This window comes from Spermophilus citellus (assembly GCF_964194105.1).
Source record: "Spermophilus citellus genome assembly, chromosome: 5".
Taxonomy (NCBI): Eukaryota; Metazoa; Chordata; class Mammalia; order Rodentia; family Sciuridae; genus Spermophilus; species Spermophilus citellus.
This window is the reverse complement of record NC_138186.1, coordinates 69,592,448-69,619,870: the sequence shown is the minus strand read 5'-3', so window position 1 is coordinate 69,619,870 and position 27,423 is coordinate 69,592,448. Positions and strand designations below refer to the sequence as shown.

Genomic DNA, 27,423 nt, shown 5'->3' with positions numbered 1-27,423 from the left:
GGCCCTGACTTCCTTAATGAGATGCCTAGGAAGCCCTGAAGACTCATAACATGACACATAGGGCACAATCCTCACTCTACCTCCACAGGAAGTAGTTAGCAGCTCCAGGTTTCTTCCTAACTGTGTTTTGCTGTGCTGATGGAGGAACTATGCATCTAGATTCATGCTTGCCTAGAGTGTAAGAGCCTATTAATTGGCTTCCTGATTTCCCACAAAGGGAATCAATACATGTATTGTGGCAAAAGGGGAGGAAAAAGAATATGTGCCTTCCTACTTTTTCATCTTTTTGACATAATTCTTCTATTGTGTTTCTTTTTTAGGCCTCAGAAACCTTTGTAGAAATTCCTGAATAAAGTTCATCTGAAATCTTCCATAATTAGGTCCATGTCCTATGCGATACCGATCCATCATAGTTGGTCTCATTGCACTAGGAATAGGAAAAGTAAGTTTTAATTTTGCAAATATTTCAAGAATATTTACTCACTTTGTGAAATAAGATAAAATAGAGGGTTTGGAAAATTGATAAGAGGGAAAGATGAGTAGACATGAATGATGTTAACAATGCACAAAGATGATGTTTTTTGAAAATTTTGTCAAAATAAGTATTTTGGGATCCACAATAACTGGCATGTAGAGTTCCTATCTTGCAAGAGTCTGTAAAAAACAAAACAAAACAATAGTACTCCATAGTTGGAGTTATCAACTTACCAGACCACTCTCCTGGAACTGAGGATAGATCTGTTCATCATTCAAGACATGTATCTGAATATATTTGAATACCTGGTTGAGCCAAGCAAAGTATAAATGGGTCAAGGTATTCTGCATGAGAGAAATGTAAGTTAAAGCACTTGCAGTTCCTTGTCCAAACTTGAAGTGCCCTACTCCAATGGCACTTCTGACCCAACTCATTCCAGTAATCGAAGAGCAGTGTAAATACCTTTAAAGAAGATTCTTCAAAGCCAGGGCCCCCCTGAAATACTGAGAGCAGGGTATAAACCCCATTTGCCTCAGGATAAAAGGAGTACTGGAGATCTTATTTGATGTAGACAACAATAGTGAATGGTCCCTGGAGAGAAAAATGAGAACCCAGAGAAAAAATTTGTCAAAGAAGTAGCTTGCAGTATTTCAGGGTAGAAGTGGTAACAGGTTTCATCTTGAACATAATCAATAACCATTTGATTATGGCTACCTGGAATTCAGTATAAGGGATTGTGAAGCCAAACCTAGACTTTATAGACCATGATCAGGAGAGGATTCTGATATCATATGTCAGAAAAGTATTCTTCCATACTGGATGGGAAACAGGAGACTGATGTCAGATGTTTTCTATTCTCTCCAGAAAATATTTTCCCAGCTCATTACACCTGGGGCTTCTGTAAAGACTTACATATACCATCATATTGGTGTTCATGATTCTTTTGGAACTTTAGATTATTATCAAGCCATCAGAAGGACAATATAATGTTTATAATTAGCTGACAATGGTACAGTAAAAGAGTGTATCTATTTGTATGAGTCTGTATGTGAGAGAAGTATAAGTGTGTGTTTGTCTGTATGTATGTGTGTTGCATGTATGTATTGGGAAGCGAGTCACAAAGCTCAGAGTATGGAAGAATGTGACTCGATTAAAAGTGGAAAGCTGATCTGACATCCCTCTACCTTTGTTCTTTCACCCAGACACCTCCATCCCTAAATCCAGTAAGGGTACTAGCAGACTAAGACACTTCCAAGGTAATTGGAATTCAACAAAGCAAAAGCTTATCAGGAGTACAAAGCACACTTTATAGTTAAGTTCTGACTGTAGACATAAATTGAAGTAGCTTATGAACTAAAAGGATACTTCTTCATCAGTTACAGGTTTCCATTTTTATCTTTTATTAATTGTAGAGATAAAGCACTCACTTAGGAAATTATCTGATGTGAAATATTTTTAACAAGTCTAAAAAGATGTCTTATGTAACTAAAATGACTTTGGGTTTCAGAGATATGGAAGCTTTGCCTCATATTCTGCTCTATTAAACCCTCTAAAGTATGTAGGAGTCTCATATAGCCGATCAATAGAAACTGAAAATATTTCTGAGCTTTTTTTTTACAGAAAGTCAAGTACATTTTCCATCAACAATGCTTTTTGGTGTTTCAGTATTACTTTTCATCTAAGATAGAGTGGAAAGCATAGATCACCATCTCCATTTATTGATACATGATTACTAATGGACACTCCCAAGTGGATCCAGTCTGGAACCCCTCCACTTTCCTGTATGGATTAGCTGGAGGGCTTGAGATTTCACAGCTACACAGACATCCAAGTCAGATAGAAGATCATAAAGCTAAGGGATCCCCTCTTGGAGAAGTATCAGATCAGAACACAGAATGTAGTCCAAACTCAGGCTGCTTAACGGAAAGGGATCTGGCAATAAGGAAAAGTCTAAACAAGTTAATGACCAAGAGGAGCTGAGGAGATGGAAGATTGAGCAAAAGGAACTGAATTGAAAACAGGAACTGAAAGAGCAGCTGGTCATTGAATCTGCATATCCAACATGTTACTGCCTCTTTAGACAGGATACCTGAATGAGTAACTCCAAAGTGGACCAACAAAACAGTTTGGGGGTTTGTATTGATATTGTTTTGTTTTGTTTTCATCATGATAATTCTAATTTGCTCAAGCTTTATGATATTTTCACTTTCTATCTCAGAAGAAGGGGAAGCTATGATATATTTTTAGCTAAAATTTTTGGATATTATTTTTTGAGAACTAATGGCATAACTTATTTTACCCCTTCTGTAGGGTTCTAAAGAAAGAAACTTCTTATTGAGGAAAATCAATATGCTACTTCTTTGTATAGCGAGAAGATCTGAGAAAAATATTTAAATGGTCTAATCTACATCTTGTTGGAATGGACTTTAGGAGGGATTATCAAGTAAAGAAATGTGACCCACATTGAGGACACTCTAAAAATGTAGCACCAAGATGCAAAGTATAGCATGAATGTTACATGGAAGCTGGGAGTTTGTTTTCAAGGTTAAAAAATATCTGTCTGGAAGACACACACAAGTTAAACAGACCAATAACAAAAGAAGAAATAGAAGAAGCCATCAAAAGACTACCAACCAAGAAAAGCCCTGGACCAGATGGGTATACAGCGGAGTTCTACAAAACCTTCAAAGAAGAATTAATACCAATACTTTTCAAGCTATTTCAAGAAATAGAAAAAGAAGGAGCTCTTCCAAATTCATTCTATGAGGCCAACATCACTTTGATCCCAAAACCAGACAAAGATACTTCAAAGAAAGAAAACTACAGACCAATATCTCTAATGAACTTGGATGCAAAAATTCTCAATAAAATTCTGGCGAATCGAATACAAAAACATATCAGAAAACTTGTGCACCATGATCAAGTAGGATTCATTCCTGGGATGCAAGGATGGTTCAATATACAGAAATCAATAAATGCTATTCACCACATCAATAGACTTAAAGACAAGAACCACATGATCATCTCGATGGATGCAGAAAAAGCATTTGACAAAGTACAGCATCCCTTTATGTTCAAAACACTAGAAAAACTAGGGATAACAGGAACTTACCTCAACATTGTAAAAGCTATATATGCTAAACCTCAGGCTAGCATCATCCTAAACGGAGAAAAACTGAAGGCATTCCCTCTAAAATCTGGAACAAGACAGGGATGCCCTCTATCACCACTTCTATTCAATTTAGTTCTCGAAGTACTAGCCAGAGCAATTAGACAGACAAAAGAAATTAAAGGCATAAAAATAGGAAAAGAAGAAATTAAACTATCGCTATTTGTGGATGACATGATAATATACTTAACAGACCCAAAAGAGTCTACAAAGAAGCTGCTAGAGTTAATAAATGAATTCAGCAAAGTGGCAGGTTATAAAATCAACACGCATAAATCAAAGGCATTCCTGTATATCACCAACAAAACCTCTGAAATGGAAATAAGGAAAACCACTCCATTCACAATATCCTCAAAGAAAATAAGATACTTGGGAATCAACCTAACAAAAGAGGTGAAATATTTATACAATGAAAACTACAGAACCCTAAAGAGAGAGATAGAAGAAGATCTCAGAAGATGGAAAAATGTACCCTGTTCATGGATTGGATAGGCAGAACTAACATCATCAAAATGGCGATATTACCCAAAGTTCTCTACAGGTTTAATGCGATGCCAATCAAAATCCCAACGGCATTTCTTGTAGAAATAGACAAAGCAATCATGAAATTCATATGGAAAAACAAAAGACCCAGAATAGCAAAAGCAATTCTAAGCAGGAAGTGTGAATCTGGAGGTATAGCGATACCAGAGGTCAAACTGTACTACAAAGCAATAGTAACAAAAACAGCATGGTACTGGTACCAAAACAGGCAGGTGGACCAATGGTACAGAATAGAAGACACAGAGACTAATCCACAAAGTTACAACTATCTTATATTTGATAAAGGGGCTAAAAGCATGCAATGGAGGAAGGATAGCATCTTCAACAAATGGTGCTGGGAAAATTGGAAATCCATATGCAACAAAATGAAATTGAATCCCTTTCTCTCGCCATCCACAAAAATTAACTCCAAATGGATCAGGGAGCTAGATATCAAATCAGAGACACTGCGTCTGATAGAAGAAAAAGTTGGCTCCGATCTACATATAGTGGGGTCGGGCTCCAAATTCCTTAATAGGACACCCATAGCACAAGAGTTAACAACAAGAATAAACAAATGGGACTTACTTAAACTAAAAAGTTTTTTCTCAGCAAGAGAAACAATAAAAGAGGTAAATAGAGAGCCTACATCCTGGGAACAAATTTTTACCCCCCACACCTCCAATAGAGCCCTAATATCCAGAATGTACAAAGAACTCAAAAAATTAAACAATAAGATAACAAATAACCCAATTAACAAATGGGCCAAGGACCTGAACAGACACTTCTCAGACGAGGACATACAATCAATCAACAAGTACATGAAAAAATGCTCACCATCTCTAGCAATCAGAGAAATGCAAATCAAAACCATCCTAAGATACCATCTCACTCCAGTAAGATTGGCAGCCATTATGAAGTCAAACAACAATAAGTGTTGGCAGGGATGTGGGGAAAAGGGTACACTTGTACACTGCTGGTGGGGCTGCAAAATGGTGAGGCCAATTTGGAAAGCAGTATGGAGATTCCTGGGAAAGCTGGGAATGGATCCACCATTTGACCCAGCTATCTCACTTCTCGTACTATTCCCTGAGGACCTTAAAAAAGCGCTCTATAGGGATACGGCTGCATCAATGATTATAGCGGCACAATTCACAATAGCTAGACTGTGGAACCAATCTAGATGCCCCTCAATAGATGAATGGATAAAAAAAATGTGGCATCTATACACAATGGAGTATTATGCAGCACTAAGAAATGACAAAATCATAGAATTTGCAGGGAAATGGATGGCATTAGAGCAGATTATGCTAAGCAAAGCTAGCCAATCCCTAAAAACCAAATGCCAAATGTCTGCTTTGATATAAAGAGAACAACTAAGAACAGAACAGGAAGGAAGAGCATGAGGAAAAGTCTACAGTAAACAAAGACGAATGGGGGGAGAGAAACGGAGAGAGAAGGGAAAGCACATGGAAATAGTAGGAGACCTTCAAAGATACATAAAATTATAAGAGGTTATGAGGGGCAAGGGGGAGGGAAAAAAAGGGAGAGAATTGAACAACAGCAGAGGAGGTAGAGAGGGAAGATGGGAGGGGAGGGGAGGGGGGATAGTAGGGGATAGGAAAGGTAGCAGAATACAACAGTAACTAATATGGCATTATGTAAAAATGTGAATATGTAACAGATGTGATTCGCAATCTGTATTTGGGGTGAAAATGGGAGTTCAAAACACAATTTGAGTCAAATGTATGAAAGATGATATATCATGAGCTATGTAATGCTTTAAATAATCAATTAAAAAAAGGAAAAAAAAAAGAATTCATATCAGGGCTGGGGATGTGGCTCAAGCGGAGCATGCTCGCCTCGCATGCGTGCGGCCCGGGTTCGAACCTCAGCACCACATACCAACAAAGATGTGTCCGCCGAGAACTAAAAAATAAATATTAAAAATTCAAAAAAAAAAGTCTGTCTTTGGGGATTCACAGAGATCTTAGAGAGTACATTGTATTTCTCTTAGCAAGTAGGTCTATATTTCAGTCAACCTGGAGGAAGCATTCTCCATATAATAATTGTCTCCTAATAATTGTTGTGGTTTAGATATGAAGTCTTCCTCCAAAGCTCATATGAGACAATGCAAGAATTTTCAGAGGTAAAGTGATTATATTATGAGAATTGTAAACTAACTAGGTGATAACTGTAGGCTGGTAGGGTATGGCTGGAGAGATAGGTTACTCTGAATGTGCCTTTAGGGCATATATTTTATCATTGGGGATCAAAGCTTTCTCTCTGCTTTCTGAATGCCATATCCTAAGCTGCTTTCCTACTCTACACCCTTCCTTCCTTATGTTCTGCCTCCTCTTAGGCCCAGAGCTATGGAGTTGACCATCTTATGGACTGAGACCTTTAAAATTGTGAGCCCAAAATTATCGTTTTCTCCTCTACAATGTTCTTGTCAGGTCTTTTGGCCACAGTGTTGAAAAGATGACTAAAATAATAATCTTTTAACATGTGTGTTAAAAAACTGATAAACAAATCAAACTAGGTTTTCTTGACAGTCTAGGAAACAACCCAATGAAGCAGAAGTTTCCAATGTATCAGAGTGGCAAAGTCCAAGCAAGTAGAGAATGATGAAGTATAGCTGGCACAACTGAAGCACATATAAACCCTAAATCCTCCTCCTTCATGATGTGGTGTCAAGCCAGGCAGAGGTTTTGTTTTGTTTTGAATAAAGAGAAAACAAAATACAAAACTCTGTCCATAGTTCAAGAAACAAGTCACTCGAAGCAGATTTTGTTAGTTAAGGAAGAATAGTTTGAGTAGTATTGTTCCCATCAAGATGGGCTTGGGAGAAGAGGAACTTAGTTCCTAAAGGGGGCCTTCATTTTACATAGAGGCTTTGGTCAGGGGAAACCAGATAACTGTGTCAAAATGTTGCCATTTATATTTTTTGCTCATAGGGCAAGTGAAGCCTTGAAACTTTAACCTCTCCCCACCAAATATATATATATATATATATATATATATATATATATATATATATATATATATATATTATATCCTTGATGCTATTGCAGTCCAAGATTGTAGGCTTCTAATCTCTCATGATCTCCATTCCATAGTACTCAGTGTTGCAACCATACAGAAGTGGATACTTTCCATGAGAGTGTTATCTTTTTGAAACATGGTAGGATAAAAAGGGAACTTTGAAGCAATAATGACCCCAAATCAATCCAATCCTGACACATCCTAACACTGGGATTTAATCTCCCTTTGTAGTATGACTGGGGTAATAATGTTAAAGTATGTGAGTAGTGATAGGATTGGAAATACAAAGGTGTTTTAGTCAGCTTTTTCACTGCTGTGACTAAAAGACTTGACAAGAACAATTTTAAGGAGGAAAAAATTATGTGGGGGCTCACAGTTTCAGAGGTCTCAATCCATAGACAGCAGCCTCTGTTCCTTGAGGCTTGAGGTGAGGCAGAACATCAAGGTGGAAGAGTGTGATGGAAGGAAGTGGGCATGATGATCAGAAAGCAGAGAGAGAGACTCCACTCACTTGATACAAAATAGATACCCTAAAAGCATGCCCATGATGATCAGAAAGCAGAGAGAGAGACTCCACTCACTTGATACAAAATAGATACCCTAAAAGCATGCCCCAGTAACCCACCTCCTCCAGCCACACCCTACCCACCTTCAATCACCACTCAGTTAATCCCATCAGGGGATCATTCCATTGATTGGGTTAAGACTCTCATAATCAAATAATTTCTCTTCTAAATTTCCTCTCATTGTCTCATACACAAGATTTTGGGAACACCTCATATCCAAACCATAACAAAGGCAAATGTGTTTTAATTTTCTTCCTCTTAGGAAAATATCATTAGTTTTATGAAAAAGGAGATCCTGGAAAAGGGAAATTTCCATCCTAAATTACTAATTTAACATATGATAAATGACAAAAGCTTAAGTCATTGATGTAATTCCCCAAATTCTGTTGAACCTAATGTACTTATAACTAAGGACCAATTTTACATAAATTCAGAGCATGGCCTACCACATATTCCTCAAAATCGACTTCTTTTCTAATTTTTAATGACTTAAGTTTTTACATAAATTTTATTTATTCATCAGAAAAAAAGAAACTGTTACTGACTTTCACTTTACCACAATTTATGCTTTTTACTAGCCTTACTATATATTTAGAGAAAAAAAAAAAAGAATGTCTCAACTATCACCCAAAAGCAGAGTTAGCAAAATCTCTGGAATTCCTACTCCTTTGAATGATTTAGCCCAGTTTACATTTAAAAATACTTCCTAAACTTTGTGAGGAATAATTTCCACTCCTACCCACATGATTATGTGAACCTTTGCCTAAGTTTTTCTACAAAACATGCCCTTGGCTAAATATTACATAAGGATTTCTTTTTTTTTTTTCCTTTTAGTGAGTCTTCTACTGTCTGCTTTTACCTTAGAAATTCTGTTCAATATTTCTGAGTCACAATATGTAGACCCTTGGAAATTTTTGTCTTTTTCTTTCTTTCTTTCATTATTTATGAGGTTTCCTTTGCCTATTGTGTAATCTCATTTTTAAATTTACCTTCAGAGTTAGAAGAAAAATATGGGCTCAGGTGCTTAAATGATGCTGAGATTTTCAAAAAATATAAATACATTGATAAACCATTGTATTAGGAAATTAAAATGTGTTCATTAAGGTCTAAAATAAAGAAAAATTGCTTTCTAGTCAAATAAATTGAGAATATATTCTAAAGCACTGAGAGAATATAACATATACCTTTACAACATACCATAAGAAAACATAGAAAATCCCCAAAATATGATATACCTTTTAAAAAAATTCAGAAATATTTACTAATTAGTAGTTGATTATTTGAAGGCCTCTGGGCTTCATCTAAGCAAAACAATGTTTCCTCCCTGCACACCAACTTATTCTCTCACACAGTTGATTTAATTTTTAATAGATAAAAGCTTCCAATGTGGCAATCCACAATAGTCCACATTAGAAAGATTTTTACTCTCTTTCTTGCTTGCAGAATTTTCTTCTTGCCCAAAAGATAACATTCTGAGAATATCCCCCTTCCTACTTAAGCTATTAATTAACTCTTTCTTCCTGCACTTTACTTAAAAAATATAAAGAGCAATATTCAATAGATTACCCATTTCCCCAAATTAAAGTTTAACAATAAAATAACAAGTCCCATTGCACATGAATAATAAAATATTTTTCCAAATTAAAAAAACATTTCAAAGAGAAGGGCATAACAATGTAAAGGTTAATAGTCAATTTTTAGAAAAAATACCCAAATTTTCTTTCCTCTAAGTTGAACTCTGATGCATGCTCATTCAACCTGTGTCTTCAAATCCCTCAGTGGAAATTGCCCATTTTAGTAAGTGGCTATATAAAAGAACACTTCTTCAATCCCATAGCTGTGTTCTTCTGGTGATCTCTTCCCAAATAACTGCTTAGTCAAATTCTTGTCTTAGAGTAAGTTTCCTGGTGAATCCAAATAGAGACTTGGTCTCAATATTTATATATTCCATACTACATTTTCCCATCTCTTTCTTCCTCAAAAATGATCCATTGTACTTTAACATGATCAGAACCCCAAAACAGCTCATTCTCTATGTCCCATATTGTCCCTATAACCAATACTTGCCCCTCCTTACTTCATGCTTTAAGACTCTGATCTTTAACAAGAAATTGAAATAAATAAATAAATAAATTAGAACACAGTATTCTGATGCAGCTTTTTTCTTTATTAAAGAATTAACAGAGCAGGGTAATCAAAAAGTCTTATGCGAGGTTCATCATCCACTGATGTGTTGACTCAAAGAACATTTCAGGCTCAATGTTTTCACCAATGAAAGAGAGAATACTTACCTAACAATTGCACTTAAAAGGTATCCAAAGCATTGGAGAATTGGAAAACTTAGGATGACTAGGGTGCTACCTTTAAACAAAATCCCATCTTAAGAGCTGCTTTCAGTTATGGTGTAGTTGAACATTGCAAAGTTCAGACATTCAAAGGTGGAAAGGGATTCAAAGATGTTATATCCCTGATGCATTTCTGGTGGAAAGGAGAATGGTTGTATCTCTAGACAGCAATCTGGGAGGATTTAGTGAAATGAAGTGCATGCATGCTTTCATATGAAACACGCCTAGTCCTAAGTATATATTGCAGATAAACTCTCACAAAGATCCACAAACTGGCACACAGAACAATATGTATCAAACCAGTTTGTATAATATGGAGACCTATGAGACCAAAGCTGGGCAGGTGAATAAGTGAAACATAATGTGACCACAACATGCATCTCTGAGGAAGCAATCTGTGTAGAGCTTTAAACAGTGCTGAGTTTGGAAAAAAAAAAACAACATAAGCAAAAGCAATGCCATTTACATTTATTAAATATATATGCAAACAGAACAATACACACCTTCAAAACATATAAGCAAAAGATAAACATTAAACACATAAGAATGTGTTCCTACAGAAAGGAAAAGAAGATAAAATTGTTATAAATAATAATCATCAAGTACACCCAAACAGTAATCTGCTATGAGCTAGAGTGTGTTCAACTCACCTTTTACACATGAAGTCCAAAAATGAACGAATGAAAAAACTAATGATTGATTAAATATGTTGGTCTTGGAACCAGATTACCTGGATTTGAATTTTGTCTCTGCCACATACTAGCTTGATGTAAGCATTTGGAGGTATCTGTTTTCACAAATATAAAACATCAACAATGATATTGCTCCCCCTTGTAAGATCATATTCAGGTAAAGCACTTATTGTGGTATCTGGTGCATAATAAGAGCACAGTAAACATTAGAGATAATTATTAGTAACCTAAGGTGATTCTTCACACATTTTAGAAGGTTGGTGGAGGAACAGTTGTTGTTTGAGCAAAGAAAGACAAGCAGAGTGCTTTCCTGTGACTCATTGTCCTCCTAACACCAACAGAGGAGATTTATGTCTCCAGGTGCCAACTCATGGCTGATAATGGGGTGTTCTTAAAAGGATATGGAAGAACGAAAGAGCCCAGTTGCTTTCTCTGTAGGAAACTCTCCTGGCAGGACAATTGTAGGGCCAAAACAGTGGTCTAAGGAACAGTGGCTCAGAGCTGGTTCCAAAGGAACATGAATCATGTGCAAAACTGCTATGGATTCTTCTTTAGTGAGTGTTATCCTGGGTTTCCAGGATGGGTGGAGAAGGAAATCACCAGAGGAGGCAAAGACCAACTAGACCAACTACTAAGGATGACAACTGGGGAACAATGGGACCTGGCCAGTATGGTGGGTATTGGTGTGCCTCTGATAGGCTCCAATAACTGTAATCAGAGTGTAGGTTTGCTCTATGGTCTTTGCTGTTCCCAAGAGTATGAGAACAATCTGACTCTGCAGTAGCCTGCAGAAGAACCCCATGGCAGTAGGCAGAGAGACAGTAGAGACACTCCGGCAACATCATGATCATCTTCCCAGGGCTGTTCCTGGTACATAGTCTGTCCCAACAACACAGCACTCCAAAGGTACAGGCAATCAGCATGTTATATGAAATAACTACTTCATCATGTCCACAGTCTCCCCAATGAACCCATGTAACAAGCATCCCCAGAAAGTAGGCAGGAACTCTTGCAAAAAACAAAAATGAAACAAAACATGTTTCTTCTTTTCTTCTAAACATGTAAAAAAATGAAGCAAAAGGAATAAAACCTGATTCGGTTAATAGTATATGGATTAAATAAAACTAGTATTGAAAAAATAGTCACAGCCATTCTTCTATTTACTCATGATTCTTCTTTATTTTGCCTGCTAACTATAGGGAAAGTTAGTATTGCTGTCAGCTTAATAGAAGGCATCAAAGGCTTGGGCAGCGATGTGAGAAGCTGCAGGTGAATCTCTCCTATGCTGGGTTTAGTAGAGTGCTGCGATGGTGTATGTCTGCAGCAAAATTTTCTTAGTTCCTCTGCTGCTCATAAAGGGAGCACTCATTCTGAAAAAAATAAGAGTTAAACCTAGCAAGTGGTTAGCACCAGCACTCCAAAAAGACTTCCGCAGCCCATATTTTCATTTCTGCTCCAACTTCATTGCTACAAAATGAGAGGAAATAATAGATTAGTAGAGATGAATACATCAGAAAAAAAATAAACCTGAAAATTATACACTAAGATTTGAGTATAACATCCATCCCATTGGGGGGGGGGGAAGTTTGCTGTAGGAAAAAAATTGTTTTTATTTCTTCAGTACCTGCTTTCTTGCTACCTGATCAACAGCACTGATAAAGACATAAAGCTACATCTTCACATCAGACTCTGATCTCTTGAGAAATCATCAGAATGCTATTAGTCCCCTATTAAGGGTTAGGCTGGCATTGAGGGACTGGTGCACGCTTAAGGGACAGCACTGCTATATCCTACACCAACCCCTTACCCTTCAATGTCTTGGCTATTGCCTACCTTCCTTTATTACTGACTACCTCATTTCCTAAAATGTTATATCTAAAACAAGGAGGTAAAGTAAATACAGATTGGATTAAGTCACAGCTTTTGCAAAATAGAACACTGCGAGAGAGAGAGAGAGAGAGAGAGAGAGAGAGAGAGAGAGAGAGAGAGAGAGGGGGAGGGAGGGAGGAGAGAGAGAGAGATCTTGCTTTTTCTTTATATATTGATTTTCTTGTCTTTATAATGTTGCTACATGGCAAAGGAGAGATCCCAATAATTTCTCTATTCATTCAGCCACTGTGTGTTCCTGTTTGACAGGGTTAGACTGTCTGGAACAGATAAGATAAACTTAACCAAGTGGAAATAGTTATTAGCAACCATGAAGTCAGATTATATGTACTAAAAAAAAAAGTGTAAGGAGAGCATCAGAGATGAGGCAAGAAGAGAAATTTGTTTCTAAAACTACTCTGATAGAACACTGTGATAGAAAGGCACCATTGGAAGAAATGGCCTGAAATTTTCAATTTGCAGATGCCAACTCATGGCTGACAATGGAGCATTCCAAAATGGCAGGTGGAAAATAAAATAGCTTATTTAATTTTCTGGAGCCAACTCTCTCTGTTTTGCCCTGGGCCAGATCACTGGGATGAAGAAGCAGTGGTCTGAGAGACCTGTGGCTTAGAGCCTTGTTGAAGGAGACCCACATGCAAGGGACAAGTAAGGCAGAAAGGAACCCAGAGAAGGGCACGGTTTATCTGCTAAGCACCACTGAGAAGCATGGGTGTACTGCACATCATTTATACAAACTGCATTTCTTAGATTAGGAGGAGAGAAAAAACACACTAAGACTAGGGTAGCTCCATGATTGCACTGATTTGTTCTGGCCACAGAAAATCATCAGTCATGAGTAAGCAAGATGCAACTTTCATCATCCAGGTTTCTTTGAATAAAGTATACCTCCTCCTTCATTTTTCTAACAAATAAAAAACACTATTAATTTGATTTTCCTAGAAATGTCAATATATAGTAGTTAATATTATATGAGATTTAAATAAATCCTCATTGTTTGTCTAAGATTTATCAAGTGCTACGGATTTTATATGCTAAGCACTTTATACACATTGCTTCAGATCTTCAACATAACCCTTTGATCCCATTTTACAGAGAATGAACTTGAGTCTCAAGAGGACTTGCTATCACACCAAGGCCCCAGTATTCCAAATTAAACCCTAGTTTATTGTTTTTATTGTTTGTATAGTCATCAGTTTTTCTTGTCATACTAAAGCATATATTGAGCTTTGTGAGATGGTAAATTCTCTGTCATCAGAAGATTTTAAATAGAAGATATATAAAGATATATGCTATAGGCAGGATTTTCATATTAAATATAATATTGGGCTAAAGTCCCTCTGCAGTCCCTTTCAAACATAATATTGTAGACTTATATGAATATTTAAAGCAGGTTGAAATAGAGTAGGTGACCCTGCCACCACACTGCCATCTCAGCAAGATCTCGCAGTGCTCCCTGAACCCACTGACAGATCAAAAGAATGTTTGACCCCACAATTCAACATCTGGTTGGAAAAGATATATTGTGACGAGACATTACTTTAGACATTTTATCAAGTTTTTACTTTCTTTGTCAATCTTGATACAAGAGTTAAATAACTTGAGAGAAACAAAGGCAAATATTTAAGAAAAAAAATGAAGACCTCTAAATACCTCAATAAATAAATCCTCATTTGCAGACCAGTACTCTGGCAACAAAGATTCATTATTTTGTTGCCAATGGAACAACACACTCACTTGGGTTTTAAGAAAATATAAGAAAGAATGAACTTAAGGCACTTTGAAAATCATAGTTCTGAAGAGAGTCAAGTTCCAAAATCTTTTGTTTTGTTTTGTTCAAGTTAACTTTGGTTAATAAGTGAGTGTAGTCTTGTGAAACTTTAAGCCAATGTTATTTAAAGTATTTTTAAAAGAATGTGCTGTGTAAATTGATTTTTCATTTTCTGGTAATGCAAAACCAAATACACATATTCTTTCCTGCCAAGCAAAAGCAAAGTCATCAACATATATGTCCTTAAAGATATGAAAACCAGGCTTCATGTGCACAAAACAAAAAGCCATTTCCAAGAAATATATATCATACTATTATTAAATGCTATGTTCTTTTTTTTCTGGATAATTTTAAATGTATTTTGCACATGTATGTAACTATTATCTTCAATGTAAAAACATAAGACCTGGTACTGGAATTTAGTATCCATAAGGCAGGAGTTATAAAACATTCAATAATTAAGGTTTTATAAAATATTCATAAGTTTGTTTTTATGTATAGACAGGACACAAATGAAATATATGATACTGTATAATTAATATGCACCAATAAAAATAAATGAAATATCCTTCCAGATGCCTGGCCAAGGTGGCTGTCCATTCAGGTGCCTGTATTCATTGTCTTTATTATATAAGACAATTTATCTGGTCCTTGAACTCTCAGCAATCCAAGATTTGGCAAAGATTGATTTTGAGAAATAATGCTTTTAATAAATTGCCTAAAAATAGTAGAGTGGGCCCATTACTCTTGAAATTTTCATTTTTTACCCTTGATCAAGCCAGAATGAGAGAGTGGCTTTTATAAACAAAATATTCATTTTGTCTCTTCCATGTTCTCATCTATAGAATAAAGACAGAACAACAGAAAGCTAATCATAAAATCAGAAACAGACATCAATAGATGTTCTGGAATTCAAAATAAAATGAACATGAGATGCTATATACCACAAAGTAGCAAATCAGTCATAGTCACCTTGCTGTCAGAATTGTAATCTTGACAACTCTTAAATGTTTATCAAAAATCTGCAAAGAAGAAATAAGAAAACAGGAGAAGAATTTGCCTCGTATGTGTTTTACGGGCAGCTAGTGAATGATTAACTCTCAAGTTGTGTGAATCTGAGAGGTCAGAATCAGATGCATCTAACAATGTTTTTGGAAATTAGTTGACCCTCAAGGTGAAAATGATATAGTCCATAGGCTTCATGTAGCAGGAGAAGGAAAGAAGGAAGTTCTGATTATATCTTACTCCCCAGCATGACTTTCATAATTAATCATGTAGAAAAATAATTGAGTTAAAGAGTGAATATGGAGGATCTTGTGCTGAATTCACAAGATATAATAAATATGATAAAATAATTGTTGCCTAATACAATTCAATTTTATTCAAAGTAAATTCACTCAGAAAATATTTATTGAGGACATGCCCACCCTGCATGGTGTTAAATATTCATCCACTTGGTGATTACTGCACTGGTATGAAAGTGGAAATCTATGAAAGGCAATCAGTTGATACAATAATCAAACTGATTATTTAGAAGGCTTATCTGTTTATATGTGGGTTTATCAGTGGCCAAGTGTTTTTGTTCATATGTCATATAAAGTATAAATGAAACATTGTTTGGAGTGTCCTAAGCCCCCAGACTCAGCTTGCCATCCTGCCTCACCCAGCCTCAGCCTAAGCAGCATCCAAACACTGTGTAGAATGTCAAGGAAAACAGAAAATATCAGATTCTACTAAGGAAATTACAGTGAATCTCCGAACACATCTCTTAAAGTTAATCCACCATAAATTAAAGCACATGTTATAACTTTGTGCCACTGGATAGGAGTATGTGACCCCCATGTTTTGTAATTGAAATCATTCAATATGATAATTTTTTTAAAAATCTATTGCTGTTAGTTTCGATTCTATGTTTTCAAAATTAAATAACTGATTTGATTCACTTTCCTGAACTGCCAGTGAAGAGGGTGATGCACATGTGAATCAACTGGGGAGATTTTAAAACCAGCCAAAAGCCTTGGCCCACCACCAGAATCTTAATTCAATGTGCCTAGAGTGAAGCCCTGCCATTGGTTCCTTGGAAAAGTCACTACAGGTGATTCTAATGTTCAGCCTAACAAGTTAAGCCCTGAGCTAGATAATAAGTGTAACTTATTAGTTAGTTCCTTTAAGATGAACTTTAGAAATCAGGTGAGTTATAAAAGCAATCAGCCAGTCAAATTAAATGAATTTGAGATCTATATAGATTTAAATAAATTACTGACTTAATTTTAAAAGCTGTTTATTTACAAGTAACATGATTAGATTCAAGAAATAAGTACTGTCTTTAGGAAATGAAAGAAAAAACAAGGGGGGAATCCCAAGGTCCAATCAAGCCCTCTTCCATAATTCTTTACTTGCATAAGTAGCTGGGCCCGTAGTTACTCTTCTAGGCCACATGGTGATGGGATTAGAGTTGATTTAAAAAATCAGACATTTTTCTCTGGTGATGTTTTGCAAGTAAATAAATGACAGAGAATGGGTTTTGTGCAAATATATGGACCAATACTGCAGCCTAACTGTATATCATAAGGAGTTGAGGAAAGCTGTTAAATTACTACAAAATGTGCCAATATTCTACAAATAGCATAGCACATTGGAAGCATAAAAGGGTTGTTTGCTTCATTATTTGCACCTCTTTTAACAGTAAAAGTTTTTGTCTCTGACATCATTAAACTTTAGCTTCTTTTGTATTTTTCATAAAATCCAAACCTGATTTAAGATCATTTTTTGGCAATCTTATCCACTAGCTTAATTTTAAGCTTCATCTACAGGGTTGTGATAATTGATGAAAAAAAATTTCAAACACTGCATCTACTCTGTTCTCTTTGGCAACACAAAGTCTTTCACATTATCTAACATTCAGAAGTTCTCAATTTATAATATGAATGGAATGCTTTTGTTATTCAAATACCAACTGATTTTCTCTTTATTATATAGAAACATTATCCTGTAGATATTGTCTAATGAACTTGCTCCAAAATTATGGTGTTTGAAATAAAGACATTTGATTATTTTTACACTCATCTGAAAAGTGCAAAATTCATTCATTCTCCTTTTTTTAGATATGTTTGTCCGATTTTTTATTTTTATACAATTTGCCATCATTATATACTGAAAGGGCTATCATATTTGACATAGATAATATCCTCAATATATAAAAGGATATACTACTCAATAAAAATATTAGAATACCTGTAAATAAATACACAACATAATTCAAAAGAAAAATAGAAAACAGACAAAAATGCAGAATTTTCAAATGCAAATATGAAAAATTATTTCTTTTTTAAGTTGTAAAATATTTGTAAATATGATGTTAAAATGTAGAAAGACCTAGATAGTATAGATAGATTTTTAGATAAAAATGGCAAATTTAGATAAAGGTCTTCTTCTTAATTAAGATCTTTAATTTAGATACTGGATAATGTATAGTGAAGCACTTAAGAGCCCAAGCTCCAGTCAGATCTTGATTTAATTTATGATTGTGTAAACTCTTCCCAGCTATTTGATTACATGTAGGCAATAAAGGGAATTCCCTCAACCTCAGTTTCCTCATTTGTAAACTTGGAAAAATAAGATTACTTAATTTAGAATGTTTTGTAAAGATTAAGGTAAACTGCATAACACTATCTCTAACATATAGTAAGTTCTCAATAAATTTGCAATTATATTAACTTTCAATGCTGGCAAGAATACATGGAGACAAGCCTGGTACAGTGACACATGCCAGTAATCACAGACGCTCAGGTGGCTGAGGCAGGAGGATTACAAGTTCAAAGCTAGCCTCAGCAACTTAAGGAGGCCCTAAGCAACTTAGTGAGACCCTGTCTCAAAATACAAATAAAAAGGGCTGGGGATGTGGCTCAGTGATTAAGCATCCCTGGGTTCAATCCTAGTACTACTACTGTTAATAATAATAATAGTAATAATACACAGAGACAGGTATTATAGCACACACCTGGTGAGGTGAGTTGCTACACTTTAAGGAACAGTTACAAGTCTGCTATATGCTTACACTTAATAAACCAATAATCCTGTCTTTAGGATACCTTAAAAACAGTCAGATATGGTCAAGTATTAATCCATACCTATTAAAACACTCCATTGCATTTTAGACTAATGTAATAGTAGAAAACCACATTGGTCTTGTATGACAGGAAATTTTAAATGTATAGAAATAAGGATGTCAGTTTATGAAAAATATATAACATACTCTAAATTGTGGAAAGTATATATTGGAAAGGTAAATTCAAGTTTTATTTGGAATTTTACTATTTCTATTTCTCTTTTGTTTTATGCTTGTTTTTTTCTAAATTTGGAGACTGCAATATTAAGCATACTTCATCTGTAAATGTACCTAAAATGAATGTGTGAATTCATTCCCTTCTTAAAAAGAAATCCTTTAAAGTTGTCTTTTTTCCCTCACATTTTCCATTTTATCTAAAACAATGTGGAAGAAAACATTGTTCAATTATCCTTTCTCTTGAACACAAAACTAAACCATACAGAGAGTATTTTTACAGAATTGTTTTCTTTGTATGGTATAGCATTTGCAAAAAATAAAAGAAGGTGGTTTTAATTTATTTTTGTTTGTCTCCTCCAAACATGAAATGAACAAACACTGGCATTAAATTTAGAGGCTGTGACTGAGCCAACAGCACTTTGCCTATGTGCGACACACACAGTGTACAAATTCTCCTGGTGGAGGCTGGGAGTGCTTGTTGGCACTCTCACCTTCCCATGAACTGAAATGGAGACACCATTGACACTGCGACCCTGTCCAGAAACACACCATAGTATTATGGGACATTCCTTGGCCCTCTAGAGAGAGAAGTCTTGAGTGGTTTCACACATGGACCCAAAGAGAAAAATCACAAAGACAGACATAGGAGCCTGAGGAAGTTGTTTCGTGGTCAAGGTGCTACACACAGCAAGAATACCCTTATTAAATGATGAGATGCTTCTAAACAACACAGTAGCTCAGGCAATTATAACTCTTTCTTTGCAAAAACATAATTTTTCTAGCATTAAAAAAATAAAATTGGCTTATTCTTACAATCCATATCACACAGAAATGCATAACTAGATCTCCAATTGTGTCTTACATTTACCTCTTTGGAATCGAGAGTTTCATGTTCAGGAATAGCCACCATTGGATGACTCAGCTTCATAGAAAAGATGCCCAGGATGTGATCAGGAGTAAGAGTAAGGAGAAATAAATATTTAAATTTCATTTAAATAGATAGGTAATGGCATAAATATATTATTTCAGATAACTGTAGATCCTACCAGGTGTAAATATTAAATATTAAGATTTGATGGTTATTTAAAAAAACATGGAGCATATTTTGTCAGATGGTGTATAGAGACTTCATAAACATTACAATCTCATCACAATCTTATTATTATCATGTGATTTACAACTTAGTGACACTTTAACAGAAGGGAGGTTTTTTTTCTTATGTGGAAATTTTTATTATTGCATGAGTCTTCTGAGCACTACACCTACACTTCAACAGACTGAGACAAAGAGAGGGGCAGAGAAACAATTTTTAAAAATATGATTACTTCATATAATCAGTAGAAACTGCAAGGAAGGAAAAAACCTAATAACTATCAGGAAGCCATTTTTGTATTTGCCTACATCTTTTCTCTATAGTTATGTAAAAGTTTTATGATATGCATCCACTGTTAAAAATAAAAGTACATACATTATCATTAGTGGCAGCAATTTTGTCCACAAACAAATATATGGTTTGTACTGATTTAGAGTAACATACTGAATTATCTAGGAACATAACCATGGTGTAAATAAAGGAATTTTTATGCTGTTTAGCATTGTATGTATGTCAATAATAAATTTAACATATTTGATTTCTAAAAAAAAAAAATATGATTACTGCTGTTTGGTATTCACCATCTCTCCTTGCTCCAACTTAAGGGTGACCACAAGACCCTTTGTTAGCATTCCTTACTTCCGCTATTCCCCTGAGGAAATCAGGGCTATGGAAATAACCAGACCCCCTTCTCTTTCAACAGAATCCTGCTTTGGGCAATGAATAAATGGGACAGTGACTAGCTCTAAATCCTCAAGAGCAATTTCAAGGAGGTCAATAATTTAGACTTTGTCCCTGGAGAACTCTAGCCCTGGCTGCTGAGGAGGCCAAGAAGTTCTTGCCTGATATTTTCTCAGATTTCTCATTCCTTTCAGATATGGAGGGTGCTTTCATTTAAACTTAACAGCTTCACTAAATTCTAGGCCTTACACTATGTTTCCAACTATGAAATCTTTTGTGTATCCGCGTCAGGATTTATTCTAGCTACCCAGGACCATTGCTTTAAATAGAAGCAGAATCAACTAGAGATCTAAACAGCACTCCAGGAAACAACTGAAGGCACATTTTTTTTCTCTCATTCATTAGTCCCCTAGAGATCTTAAGCATGGCTACAGATCTGAGCCTCTGTGCCACTCCAAACCTCAAACTCAAATAATTTGTCCTAGACACAGCATAGTCTTTAATATATTTAAACTAAGTACTATGGTATTTATATGAATCATCAGAGTTTGTACAATGTCAAACTCTCACTCTAATCTCTCAATATATAAAAAAAAAGAATTATCCTGAAAGCTTTAAGTCTTGGTAATATTCCAAAAATATTTTCAACTGAGATTAAGAAAGCAACTGTTTATTATATGTTTACTTTTCTATTTCCTTTCCAATACAGACATTCATTAATTTAAATCCATTTCATTATAATCTTACATTCAAAACTAGTACAGTGGTGCACACCTGTTATTCCAGCAACTTAGGAGGCTGAGTCAGGAGGATGCAAGTTGGAGGCCAGCCTGAGCAACTTATTGAGACCTCATCTCAAAAAAAATTTCAAAAAAGACTGAGGATGGAATTAATATTATCAAAATGACCACACTTCCAAAAGCACTATACAGATTTAATACAATTCTGATCAAAGTTCCAATGACATTCCTCATAGAAATAGAAAAAGCAATCATGAAATTTATCTGGAAAAATAAGTAACCCAGAATAGCTAAAGCAATCGTTAGCACGAAGAGTGAAGCAGGTGGCATCACTATACCAGACATTAAATTATACTACAGAGCTATAACAACAACAACAACAAGCATGGTATTGGCACCAAAACAGACTGGTATACCAATGGTACAGAATAGAGGGCACAGAGACTAACCTACAAAACTACAATTATCTTATATTAGACAAAGGTGCCAAGAACATGCATTGGAGAAAACAGTCCTGTGTCACAAGAATTAAAATTAAGAATCCAATAAATGGCATAAACTCAAACTAAAAAGTTTCTTCTCAGCAAAAGAAACAATCTGTGAGATGAATAGAGAGCCTACATCTTGGGAGCAAATCTTTACCCCTCACACATCAGATAGAGCACTAATCTCTAGGGTATATAAAGAACTCAAAAAGCTAAGCACCGAAAAAACAAATAACCCAATCAATAAATGGGCCAAGGACATGAACAGACACTTATCAGAAGATGATGTACGATCAATCAACAAATATATAAAAAATGTTCATCATCATTAACAAATAGAAAAATGCAAATCAAAATCACTACAAGATCTCATCGCACTCCTGTCAGAATGGCAGCTATTATGCATACAAACAACAATAAGTGTTGGCAAGGATGTGAGGGAAAAGGTCCACTATACACTGCTGGTGGGACTGCAAATTGGTGCAGCCAATATGGAAAGTAGTATGGAGATTTCTTGGAAATTGGAAATGGAACCACCATTTTACCCAGCTGTCCCTCTCCTCAGTTTATACCCCAAGGGCTTAAAAACAGGATACTACAGGGACATAACCACATCAATATTTATAGCAGCACAATTCACAATGGCTAAACTGTGGAACCAACCTAGATGCCTTTCAATAGATGAATAAATTTAAAAAATGTGGCACATATACACAGTGGAATATTACTCAGCAATAAAAGAGAATAAAATCATGGCATTTGCAGGTAAATGGATGGAGTTAGAGAAGACAATGCTAAGTGAAGTTACCCAATCCCCCCCCCAAAAAAAAAAAAAAAAACAAATGCCGAATGCTTTCTTTGATACAAGGAGGCTGATTCACAGTGGGATAGAGAGAGAAAGCATGGGAGAAACAGACAAACTCTAGATAGGGCAGAGGGGTGGGAGGGGAAGGGAAGGGGGCACGGGGTTAGAAATGATGGTGGAATTTGATGATCATTATTATCCCAAGTACAGGTATGAAGACACGAATTGGTATGAATATACTATGTATACAACCAGAGATGTGAAAGATTGTGCTCTCTCTATATAATAAGAATTGTAATGCATTCTGCTGTCATATATAATTTTTTTAAAAAAAGACTGAGGATATAGCACAATAACTCAGTGGTAAAGTGTCATGGGTTCAATCACACACACGCATACACACACACACACACACACACACAGGAACTACATACTTATTATTCTAAGAATCAAAAGAGAACAGAAAATAATTGATCTTAAATAATTATTAAGCCCCAAATTATCTATATTTGGCTTCAGAATGTTTTCTTCTATTTATCAGCCTAGTAGGTTTGCCTTTTTATTATTGTTAAGCTAACTGAAATGTGATTTTACTGTCTTGTGGTATTTATGGGTTTAATCATTATTCATTATGTAATTCATTTTTACTTGTTCATTTAGTTTGCACAACAGCCTGAGGGGATGAGGACTAGAATAACTTTGCTTCACTGATGAGGAAACTGAAGCACCAAGAGAAAGAATAATTTATATAGATCCAGAACTAGAAAGTGGGAGAGCTGTGAATGTAATCTGGGGTGAGAGTTTCCAGAGACTGTTTTCTAGAAGGGAATGTGAGATATTAAACATGTCCCGGTGAACTCTGGAGCTGAGGCAGGAAGACAGCAAGTTTGAGGCCTGCCTGGTCCACTTACTGAGACTCTGTATCAAAATTAAGAATAAAAAGGGCTGAAGTCCAGCTTAGTGGTGTAGGGCTTGCCTAACATGTGTGAATCCCTCGGTTCAATCCCCAGTACTGAGAGGAAAGAGAGAGAGAGGAGAGAGAGAGAGAGAGAGAGAGAGAGAGAGAGAGAGAGAGAGAGAGAGAGAGAGATGGGGTGGGGAGAGATATCTTGAGAAGACTATAGGAGAAGGGAGAGAGGGGAGGTAGACAGGGACAAGAGAAGGGAGTTGCCATTGAAAAAGTGAAAGCCAGGTAGTTAAAAAGGTGTCCCATTTATAGATCAGAAGCAGTCAGGAATGGCTGGTGCAGCTTTGAAAAGCCTCATAGGAGACATGATACAATGGTGCATATATGTCAGAGGAGGCCCAGATCTTTATTCTCTTTGACAATGAGAAATCATTGAAGTATTATAAGCAACAAAGGGGCACGTGTGATCAGACTTTTATTTAAAAAAAAATTCACTGTGACTGATGTGGAAAATATCAACGGAGGATTAAAAGATATTTAAGTAATCTGTGACTGAGAGAACAAGGGGAGGAAGGAAGGGGAAGAATGTTTAAATGAAAATATTGCATTTGTAGGTAAATGGATGGAGTTAGAGAAGATAATGCTAGGGAATAGAAGGGAATAGAAGAGGATAAAGAATGGAAGGGAATAGAAGAGGATCAAGGTTTTCTGGGTGGCTCTTGCCTTTTTACTCTCTAGGATGAGTGAAAAAAGGACCAGACAAACTAATTAGAGAAGAAAAGTTTGGAAATGTTGGAAAGAAATAATGTTAAGTGCAGAGTTTTTTTTAATGCATAAGGAATAGAGATGTCAAGTGGGAAGGACAATAAAAGATGGTATGAAAATGCTGAATGACAGGGTATCATCCAGACATGCTTACTTGGTGGTAAGTGTTCTGGAGAATGAATGACTGGTTTTTTGTTTGTTTGTTTGTTTGTTTTTCCTCAAAGAAAAAAACATAACTGAAAAGCCAATAATTTTATTATCAGGGTATTATTAAGTGTAGAAGAATGAATGAAATGAAAAACTCAGGGAAAATGAGAAAAATATATACTTTCATCCTGGATGGAAAACTCAGTTCTACATATTGGGTAGCAGATAAACTAGACCTTTACTCACTTGTCACTGCTGGATAATCAACAAGCGGTGTTTGAATAAAGTTTTCTGTTGGTTTATAGTACACTCTTGAACATAGCTGCCAAGGAATTCACAGAAAGTCTTGTGAAGTGCTTGGTACCAGAGTAGGGCTTTCTCACAAATACTACTGCTTCTCCAGAGGTAATATGGCCTTTTGTAGCTAAGAAAAAGAGGCAAAATCCCCTCAAATCATTGGAGAAACAAGAATCCAACAAAGGAAGGAAGGAGGGAGGGAAGAAAGGGGGAGGGAGGGAGGGGAAAGAAGACTGGAGGAAGGATGGATTGAGAAGAAGAGGAGGAAGAGGAGGAAATGTGTTTATCAGTCAAGTCTTTATTTTAAATTCAAGGGAACACATCTGTCCAGAATTTACTCCTTTGGGATTGCTTTTGTGTTCAACCACGTCTTCTTATAAACCTTCTTCACATCATTTGTCTAAGTAAGCTAGACCTTCTACTTCTGTCTCTCAGCTTAGAATTGTGGACTACTCAAGACAGAGTGTGACATTCTTAAGAACATCTCTCAAAAGTACACACGAAAGATTATTGTAGCAATGCCTACATAACATTCTGTCTGATTTATAAGTATAATGTCGTTATGAGACCATCAGTCATTGGGAGTCCTGAATCATGTGTCATGTGCATAGGTTTTATGCACCTGGCACAGGGCTCACAAAGCATAGAGGAGACACTGTGTGAGTATGAAGAAAATTAATTAATGAAAGAAAGAATGAAACGGTTAGAGAACAGATAAAGGGTTTTCTGGCTTTCAAAATTAAAGAACTCTGAATTAACCAAGGAATTTTTTTTTTTACTCCATCCAAAAAATATCCTCATTCACATGAGACTTTGCAAAGGGAAAGCCATTTAATTCCCCAAAATGAACTCTGTTGGCTCCTCATAATTCTTTTGCCTTAAGAGTTGAGTTTATTTGTCAGTGTTCAAGTACACAGATTCTATATGCAGTTTCATAGTTTTGGTTCCTCTTGAACTATTCAGAGGTCTTGCAACACTAGGCTTGCAGTCATCTGCATCTTGGATAGGCCCCTACCTTTCCGATGAAACTGGAGATCTCCATGTGAGCACAGGCTTCACCACTCCTACCACGAGGAGCCCAAAGGTCAGAAGTCACCTATTATCATGCTATTTCCATATCTGGAGTGCTTCACTCATTTTGGAGATCTGCCCAGGCTAACAAAGTATGTAAATTTTAATCCCTGATTTGCAATATCTCAGTACACAGGAAATACCCAGGACACCTTTTGTAAATTTCAGATTCTAACATATTAGGGACGGAGGGGGCCTGAGAGTCTGCTTTCTGACAGGGTCTCAGCTAATGATGCTGCTGCCATAGGTGTAGTAGTGAGGCCATGGCCAATATCTTTGTATGAAAGGTTAGAATTGATATGCCTCAAACATTTATCTAGTTACATGTAAGACTACACTCAAAATGTCCTAATCAGTGAAGTTGTATTGCAGTTGTATAATTAAACAATTTGCTGCAGGTCTGTTTATTATGTTCCTGCTCATGTGCCAGGCACTTTTCTAGATGTCAAGGACATACCAGAGGCCAGTGACCATGTCCCTGCCCTTGGAGGTTACAATCTAGTGGGAGAGACAGATACTAATTATTTAATCAAGAACATATAGAAACAAACACAAAATAATGTGTTAGGAAACAAAAGTATTGATTGTTACAGGGATTCATTACAGATAAATCTGAGTCTAGAAGGAGGAAGTAGATTTTTTTCCCAAGATGCTGAAATTGAAAAGATAAGTCACGTAAGAGGAATAAGGTATATATTAAGTTCATACAGTTAGTCACTAAAAAAAAAATATCATAATTAGGCTGATTGAAAAATAGGGAGAAAATTCAGAGTGGATGGGCAAAATGAAGTAGAGAGAGAAAGAGAATTACTGTGCAGGTATTTGCATGCATCAACTGCACTTCAAATCCAAAGGACAAGCTCTTGAAAATGTTTATTAAATGAATGAACACTGTCAAATATGAGCTTTTTCCATTTCCCAAAAAGACTGCAAGCTGCTTGATGATAAGGTTCATCATATCCTAGCAGCTGTACAACAAACACTAGTTGATTTATTTTATTGCTCATTATTCTATGCCTTTGGACAAAATATGGTAGTGCTGAGTTTTTTCTTTAATGAGGCCAGTTCATGTTATCTGCTATGAGGGAAAAGCTGGCTTCTGTGATAGGCGAAAACATGCCACTCCTATCAAAAAGTGAATTGGCTATATGTCTTAAAGATTTGATCTGCACTAGCACAGATATTTTTAAAAGGTGTTACACAAAAACATGAGTTGTTTAAACATTTTTTAAGATAATTTAAAAACACAGAATCTGTTTTTGGTGATGAGCAAAGATTTACAAATATGTCTGATTGGGTTATTAGACCCTTTACCCAATCAGTGAAATTAATCCCCTGATAAGGATTAACTGAGTGGTAACTGAAAGCAGGTAGGGTATTGCTGGAGGATGTGGGTTATTAAGGGGTGTGCATTTGGGGTATATATTTTCTCTGTCGTGAGGACAGTATCTCTCTCTCTCGGCTTGGTGATCATCATATCCTGAGACACTTCCCTCCCCTACACTCTTCTTCCCTGATGTTTAGCCTCACCTAGAGCCCCAGAAATGGAGCTACCTGTCTGTGGACTGAAACCTCTGAAATGGTAAGCCCTCAAATAAATTTTTTCTTCTCTAAAATTATTCTTATCTTTTGGTTATAGCAGTTTAAAAAGCAAACTAAAACAGTGTCTATTCCA

The 27,423-nt window shown here is 36.0% G+C and overlaps 1 protein-coding gene across 21 annotated transcripts in view; it reads right to left on the bottom strand.

Annotated features, from left to right (window-relative positions):
- Positions 1-11,965: 11,965 nt before the first annotated feature.
- The window catches only part of MLIP (muscular LMNA interacting protein), a 232,839-nt gene continuing 217,381 nt past the window's right edge, over positions 11,966-27,423 (bottom strand). For 19 of the 21 annotated variants that reach the window (XM_081295746.1, XM_081295744.1, XM_081295764.1 and 16 more), the window contains 2 exons: positions 19,626-19,679; positions 11,966-12,281 (listed from right to left, as the gene is read on the bottom strand). In XM_081295746.1, the coding sequence (XP_081151872.1) occupies positions 12,276-12,281; positions 19,626-19,679 (60 nt within the window). In that variant the 3' untranslated portion in view covers positions 11,966-12,275. The remainder of the gene's footprint in view (positions 12,282-19,625; positions 19,680-27,423) is intronic. The other 2 variants (XM_081295758.1, XM_081295745.1) reach the window with 1 other exon arrangement.